The sequence below is a fragment of the Lonchura striata genome, chromosome 4, assembly GCF_046129695.1.
Source record: "Lonchura striata isolate bLonStr1 chromosome 4, bLonStr1.mat, whole genome shotgun sequence".
NCBI lineage: Eukaryota > Metazoa > Chordata > Aves > Passeriformes > Estrildidae > Lonchura > Lonchura striata.
In genome coordinates, this window is record NC_134606.1 from 72,960,219 (window position 1) to 72,968,690 (window position 8,472).

An 8,472-nucleotide genomic window follows, 5' to 3' on the forward strand; every position below is an offset into this window, starting at 1 on the left:
AGCTGTGCCACCAGTACTCAGCTCCAGAGGGCACAGAGAGGCATTCCTCACTCTGGGCAGAGGGAAGCTCTTAAGTCAACCCATCACACCAGGCCATTCCCTAACCTAAGTATTTCTGCAGAACCCAGCTGTGGTGCAGGTAACTAGCACATTTCTAAAATCCACCTCAGCCTAAAGACACTAGTAAATTTTCTCAGCTTGAAGACACAAGTGCATTTAGAGAGTGATTTCACACAGAACTGTAGACACTTCCCCCCCTAATGCAAGCTCCAGAAAAGCCCTTTTCTGAAGTTCAGCACAGAAAGTTGGCCACTATATTTATCCCTTTGATCAAGCTGATTCTCCACAAAAATACCAGCATGCTGTTATGCCAACTTTCACTTCTGCTAGTGACAGAGATGGACAGAAGGCATATGTTCATCCATGGAGCAGACTGTAACATTCAAAGCGCTTTTTCCTTTAAGCCAGCTTGATTTTTTGTGTTATGATTCCAAGCACAATTGTGACATTTTTAGCCAGTCTTCAAGTGACTCCTTTGCTGCACTGCACTAAGACATAAAAGTGATGGTGATAAACCAAAAGGCTGAAGTATTTTATTAAAATCCTGCTTAATTCCTCTCTTTCTTCCTATCCTTAATACACTGCTTTCAAGAACTTGAACAAATACCAGAGACAAAAGTCAGTGCTGATTTTATCTGAAGAGGCTCTGAGTTTTTAAACTACACATGGAAAAATCCAAAAACTTCTGTGTGATTTATCTGTTCCAGTAACTTCCAAGCAGAAGATCCAGAGGAAGTGTCAAGAGGACTTGTTTGCCCTTAAAGACAAAAATTCTCAGTGATCTGCACCATTTTTACCAATTGGAGTCCTCAGAAACAATGCAAATGTTTTCTGTGACAGGGATTTAAATGAATTATCCCACTGAAAGAGGCAGTGCTCATCCTCCTCCCTGCCTGAGTTCCTGCTCTCTGCTGTGTCAGCACAAGCTCTTGTGCCTGACAAACTGGATCCAGGAACTGATCAACTGGAAATGTATTTTTTCTCTTACTGAGTTTTTTTTTTTCTTCGACGACATCATTTCCCAAGTGGCTGGGAGGAGCACTGCATGCTTTTTTTTTTTCCCCCTTCCTCCAAGCCCAACTCCCCCAACTTCAGTGGGATTAGTACCCACGCTGATGCAGGGGCTGAACAGCACTGAGCACTTGAGGAAAAAAACTAAGTCACATCATGACTTGAACATTTCAACTTCATTAAAGCATTGTTCCCCATTGTGTGGAGGAGAACAATTCACACCTGCAGAACAGCATCAAGAGGAAAATTCCACTGGCAAAGCATTTCAGGACAAGACTGAACAAAAGGCAAGAATACCTGAAGTCTGGAAATGGGAGAGCTCCAGGACAGGAAAACACGTGAGTCACCTGCCAGACACAGATGCACAAGGGAGCTTCAGCTTCTCCTTCAAGTGTTTAGTTTTTTCTTATGCGTGGGAAGAAATGGGAGGTACAGCTGGGAGGGTAAGAGCGATCTTCCTCCTCTTATTTCTGAATCATTCCCTGCATGAGACAGGGGGGATTTCAGATACTCCCCTTCTGCTGGGATTGTAGTCCCCAAAACTGCTCCTGCATAGAGGTACAGACCCAGAAAGAACCATTCCTTGTACATCAGCACAAGGGAAAGCAAATCCTAGACCAAATACGAGGCAGCCACCTTAGCAGCAGTTTGAATTCGTATTACTGAGTGCAAAATGTCTTCAGTTTGAACCTAAAAAATAAAGAATCTAGGCACTTTTTGATTGTTTCAAGTTGAACTTCAGGAGAATGGAAGCCAAAATCCCAACCTCATATTGTAAATAGCAATATTTCATCATATTTCTTAATGTTCCAACATATTTCTAGCTCTGAGCAGCTGCTTATTTGGACACATTATCCACTCTTGATGATTAACAGCACGTAAGATATTGGGGTGGGGCAGGGAAAAACATAACATAAAGGTTTACTTCAGCTAATTTCCTAGAATATACCATTATGCTCCAGGAATTTGAGGATGCAGGTAAAATACAGAAGAGGAATGACTCCTGTACATCAAACACCAGTAATTTGAATTTGTCAAAAACTGCTTTGAGTAACGCCAACAGAATCATCCTAATGACAACATGCAGCCTAAAAGAAAATACTGCAAGCACAAACAAGGATGTATTAAAGACATGCTTGGCTTTGTGGCCGATTTTTAGGCTGGTGTACGACTATTATCTCATGTGAAAACAAGGTGACACAAGAGTTAAGTAATACCTCCATGTGGCTTTAGCTCTTTGCACAGTCATGAGCTTAGGACGGCCTATGAGGGATAACCCAGCTGAAAAACATCTGGAATACTGAGATAACCTCTCCCAGTACCGACTAACACAAAGCACTGCTTAGTGCAAACACACAGGAAATGCTGCCCTTCATTGGTCAACAATGGATTTTTTTCTCCAGAATTCCTGTGGACACTGCACAATGACTGGATGCAGGTCACCAGCATTCCCACAGTAACACCAAGACACACTGATACTCACTGCCAACTTCATGTTAAGGAAGACTTTTCCCCTAAGTACACACGTCAGCTCAATGACCTTACCCAGCATTTGTCCTTCCTCAGCAACAATTTCCTTACTCAATAGATCCAAAGTTATGGACATGACAAAAGAAGTCCCACACAGGTGCAGAAGCTCTACAGACACCGCACATCTTCAGGATGTCATTTCAGCTGAGTCACCTACAGAGCCACACCACCAAGAAACCAGAAGCACAGCATTTCAGGAAAAAACAAACAATGTCTACCTAGGCAGCCATGGATTCTGTTCAGATGGCCCAAAGACACTAACAGCAAATGTAGCCAATTTTTATTTAACACCAAGTTAAAAGGGCATGTTCCCTTAACCTCCAAAACAAAGGCTTTTTACTTATCTTGGATCGGCAACATTGATTTTTCAATTCCCAAATCCAATTGCAAATCACCTATATCCTAAATAAGCACCAACAGTTTTGGTTTTAAAACACAGATAGAGGGGGAAAAAAACAAACACACATAATCCCATTTGCCTTCAGCCTTGACAGATGAGGAAATTCTCTCAGCTAAACCTCTTCCAGAGAAACCATTCTCTTTACAGAACTGAATTACTGGTTAAAAACATGAGGTGTTTGGCTCCAGCCTGCACATGGGAATTATATTTATAAGGACATTTCCTGAAGAAATATCTAAGGAAGTAAACAAATTCACATGGTGCCGCTAATATTGAACTCCACCTTCTGCAGTGGTAATTTTCTGCTGATGGAGTTTCTTTTTTTTTTTTTCAACCCAGATATTCACTGATTACTTGAATTAAATAAAGCAGACAAAAATATAGTCATATTTAACAATTTAAAAAAATAAAAAGCATTAGGTCTAACCAACCTGATTTTGCTGGAACCTAGTCCAGGAACAGTAAGGAAAGGATATTAGGATATTAAACAGTTTTGGCTAATGCTTCCTGGGGTCAACTACAGCAGGTTTCACTACTGTGAAACCTGGCTGTAGGATTCCCCAAGCAATAGCCCTGGGATAAACCTTGAGATTTCACAGATTTTTGAGAACCATCCTACAGTATTTCTCTCTTATTTCCTCATTTCAGTGGAAGAAACTAAGTGGTACAGGCAAAACACAGCTGAAACAGACAGGGGAAAAAAAAAATAATTAGAAGATAAACAAGGCAGCAGAATCTGAGCCTGAACTGCGGATGTCACACTATTCCAAGGACACGGCCCTGACAGCTGCATGCTCAGTCACATCTGGGAGGACCCAAGGAAAGCAATGGCAGTCAAAGGGTACACATCACACAGTGGTCAAGCCAGGCATGGTGACCCTGCAGAATCCAAAGGCCTTCTTCCAGGATTCTGATGAAGACTGTTAGGGTTAAAAAAAGGAAACAGGTTTCTAAAATAAATTCTGTGCTTCAAATCAGCTCGTTTGAACACATAAGCTCTTCAAGCCTTTTCCAATTTAAATTACAACCATGTGCCTATAATGCTCTTGAAGCCACACCAGGATGCCCAAGTTTCCATATTAACTTTGCCTTAAATCTGAATCCAAGGAATTCAGAGCAGCTTCTTCTGCATTAAGAAATTTTAGAGGACTGGTGGTGTTGTGTTGTTCTACTTACTTCATCTTAGTAGCTCAGTTAAATTACTATTTCAATTGCAGCTGAAAAAACAAAAATGAGCTTTTACTTCCAGGAGGCTCAAGTGAACCAAGAATGCTTAAAAAACAGCCAAAACATGTCAAGAAGTATCCTTTGCATAGGGCAGCGCTTTCAGGTGTAGTTAACTGAGGATTACATTATGGAAGGCTAATTTGCACAGTATCTAAGAATCCAGTAACAGAAAAGGTAATAAATACACACAAATCCAAAGTGGATCTACACCTTGGATTATCACAGGATTCATGGACAAGATGAAACTCACAAATTCCCAAGATGGATCTAAAGGGCTATTATAAATTTCACTGCCAGCAGCAAACCTCCTCCAAGTTCAAAGACTTGAAATAAGCTTGTAAACAATTTTTATTACACAATTAAACCTTTCAGTGTTAAATAAGAGAAGCCCTAATGCAGTCTGGACATCAGGTTTCTAAGCAGCAGCCTGCTACAAGGACCTGCTCATTTTTTACCCTTTTCACTATGAATGGAAGTGTTGAACAAATTTTGTACATACAAGAACACTTGGAAGGAACCTGCAGGTTGACTTCCCCTGCTATGTAACTCCTACTGTCATTCTTCTCATACTTCAAGATTGCTCTTTCTGTATACTGAGAAAAGTTGCCATTTTTAAACAACTATTTTTTAGGAAAAAAGCAATTTACCTTTTACAGACAACAGTGGACCCCACTACCTAAAGTCTTGGGGTTTTGCAGTAATTTGCTGTGATTTCAAAGATCAGCCTTGGAGGTTGCTATGAACAGTGTCACTGGAACTCATTAGGTTGTTGGTATGACATTTCCCTTAAACTGCTCCCAAAGCTCTCCACAGTGCCTGTGTTTCCACACTGAGATCTGATGGAGTTTAGACATGGACATGAAAACAGCTGACCATAACTCTCGATTCCATTCCATCAGCTCAGCAACAGCTAAGCTGAACAACATCTTTTTCTACTCCTGGGGTTTCTGTGACTCAGGATGTGCCAGCTTTCCCTTTAGAATTCCTTGGACTTGTTGCCACTGTACTCCTGAATTTTAGAAGCAGTCTCATTAGCAGTCAAATCTAGAAGCACTTTGCTTCAGAGATTAGCGAAGTCTTAATGTATTAAGCATGGGAAGGGCAAAAAATAGCCTAAGACAAACTACCTTAAGTTTACAGAGATAATGAAGGGGAGGGAACACCAGCTTCTGCAGCATTCCCACAGCAGTTTCCATTTACAGCAAAACCAGCAACTTACATTTCTTTGTGTTTTTCACTTCATGTGCCTTCCACACTGCCCCTGGTCAGAAGACCACAATCCAACTGCAGAGCTGGGCACAACTCAAGAAAATGTGAAATAAAATAAAAATTTAACCCCCAAACAACTAAAAAGCCCTTTGTTCCTACAGTGGGGTTTGTTTTAAGCTTCTAAAAGCCAAAACTAACCATCAGGTTCCTTGCAGACAAGGAAACCTCCCTTTCACTGAGAACACTCCAAACACTTTCCCTCCCCAGGAGCTGCTGGGAATGACATTCAAGTTGGATGCTCTGCTCCATTAATCAGGCCATCCTCATGCTCACATTCCTAAAAACTGTGACTTCAGCTGTGCATATTCTACCAGCTGCATCACTTCATCCTGAAGTCACTAGGAGAAAGACTAGAACAGATTTTTGCATGATCAAGAACAATTATAAACGAAGCATGTGGCATATATTTTGTTGTGAATCCTGAATGTCATCATGTCAGTATTATTCACCTGCTTATTTAGCCCGGCTTGATATTTAATCCCAGACCACCCAGCCTGGGAAAGCCCTCACTTAGGATAAGATTAAACCACTGGGGAAGCTTCTAGATGCCCAAACTGCCTTCACAAATTGCCTATATCAGTATCTACAGCACATGTCACTCTATCAAAGAAAAAAAAAATCAACTGTTCTGCTGCCTCATGATATTTAATGATCACTGGCATTTCTTCCTCTCTGCAGCTCCCAAAGAATATGAAATAGGCACCTATGGCTCTGAGGGCACAGCAAGCAGGCAAAGCTCACCTCACCCACCACCTGTACTCCTCAGCTGTTTCTGCCCTTCCCATCCTGCTGCACACAGGATTGCACCTGGAAGCTCCCAGTGTAAGGAGCCACTGGGAAGAACGGCTCTGGACCACTAAATAAAACCTGCCTGTGACTTCACCAGCAGGTCTGGCTTGACACAAACTCTGTTGAATGTTTCCATCACAAGCAATTGATCTCAGAGCTTGTCAACTGATACATTGAAGTCACTCCAGGGCCTCCATCCCTTCACCACACAGCACCCCAGCAAATTCCTAAGGCCTTTGCTCAACCGAGCTCTCCAAGCATCTGCAGGACTGCTGGACAACACAGTTCAGCTATCCTACAAGCCTTACACCATAAAAACTTCTACCTACACAATGATATCGACTTTCCTAAAAATTAACACCACAGAAAAAAGCATACAGACTCCCTGAGACACGCTCACTGCGTGCAATTTATCTCAAAGAGCTGGATAAAATGCTTCTTGTATCAACTTCAGCAGGAATAAAATACAGACTGCTGCCCAACCGTGGAAAAAGCTATCACCATCCTAGCCCAGCCCTTCCTTGAACCTATCAGACTCTTCCTTCCTGCCCCATTTCTAACAGAACTGTAGATATATCACTTGAAAGCCAAACCGCTTAGAAACCAAGTTCAAAGAAAAGCTAAAAAACTTCAAGTGGACTTTTCTGCAGGCACTACATAAAAAAAAAACCAACAAAGCAGAAGTGAATGTTCAGCTGGGGAGGTTACAAAATTAAAGCCATTCAACAAAGCAAGCCTGTGTGACTACATATGCAAATAAGGGGCTCCCAGCCTTACTGGCCTTTTCCAGCAATACCTACCTGAAAATCCTATCACCAGACAAAACCGAGTTATTAATGCTTCCCTGGACTTCTTTTTGCATTGCATGGATTCAGGGCGGCTTTCAGCTTCGCAGAAAACGTCACTCAACAGTTCAACGCCCTGGGCACTCCGGCAGCTTTCGCCTAGCTGCACCTTCACCTGCTTTACCTGCACACTCTCTCCAAGACGACCTATTCCCACCACTGGGCGCGCCAACACCTTTCCAGCCACGCAGCCAGCGCTCCGGCCTGCCTCCGGAGCCCCATCCCGGGCTTGCCGGCAGCATTCCCACCGCTCGGCTCTCCCTCTCCCGGCTCCCACATCCACCGCGATATAGCACATGGCACACAGCACGGCGGCAGGGAGCACCTGCAGCAGCCCCTGGGCCTTTCCCTTCGGGATAAAGCCACACCGGGGATGAAGGCTGCCGCTGGCTGCGGCTCGCAGGGAGCCCCCTGGGGAAAACCGGGGGGCCCCGGCGGCTGCTCCCCGAGGCGGGGGCGACCGGAGGCCGCGATCGGCCGTGCCCCGCCACGAGGTGCTGCCCCTTTCCCGGCTCTGCCGCAGGGCCGAGGGCGGGGGGAGCCGGGAGCGAGCTGGAATTATGAAACCGGATCAGCAGGGAAACCCCCGGGGCCTCCCCCGCGCCGTACCTCGGAGACCTCCTCTTCCTCCTCCTCCTCCTCCTCGTCTTCCTCCTCCTCCTCCTCCTCTTCCTCGTCGTCGCTGCCGTTGTTGCTGCTCTCGCTGCCGCCGCCGCCGCTCTCGCTGCTGCTGGCCGGCCGGGCCGCCCGCCCGCCGCGCTTCGCCTTGCCCGGCACCGCCTTCTTCTTCAGCAGGAGGTCGCACACCCGCACCAGCCCGGCCGCCCCGGGCCCGCACGGCGACGGCGGCGCGGCGGGGCCGCTCGGCCCCTCCGGGGGACCGGGCCCTGCTGTGGCGCTGCCGGCCTCGCCGCCGCCGCCCTCACCGCCTCCCTCCTCCGCCGTCACCGCTACCGCCGCGCCGACCGCCTTCTCCATGGCCGGAGAGGAAGGAAAAGGAGGAGAAGGAGGAGGAGGAGGAGGAGGAGGAAAAAGAGGAGGAGGCGCCCGCGGCCGCCGCTGCCTCGGTCACCTCTAGCGCCGGCGCCGCCGCCGCGCCAACTCTCGCGATACTTCCGGCGGCCGCCGCTCGCGCCGCTCGCGCTCCCCTCGCGCGGCGCGCGCTCGCGCCCTCGCCTCGCGCCGCCCGCTCCCGCTCCCCTCGCGCCCCTTGCCCGTTCCCAGGCGCGGCACCGCGGCGGCGGCGGCCGGACACCGCGCTCGCCCCGCCGCCTTCCTTCCCTTCCGCCCGCGCCGCCGCCTCGCTCGCCGCCCCGGCGCCGGAACCGCCGCTTGCGTCAT

General features: G+C 46.7%; 1 protein-coding gene across 1 annotated transcript in view; it reads right to left on the reverse strand.

Moving 5' to 3' along the window:
* Positions 1 to 8,200, reverse strand: part of ANKRD17 (ankyrin repeat domain 17) — a 68,914-nt gene extending 60,714 nt beyond the window's left edge. The window contains exon 1 of the mRNA XM_077783082.1: positions 7,741 to 8,200. Within this exon, the coding sequence (XP_077639208.1) occupies positions 7,741 to 8,109 (369 nt within the window). The 5' untranslated portion in view covers positions 8,110 to 8,200. The remainder of the gene's footprint in view (positions 1 to 7,740) is intronic.
* Positions 8,201 to 8,472: the final 272 nt, after the last annotated feature.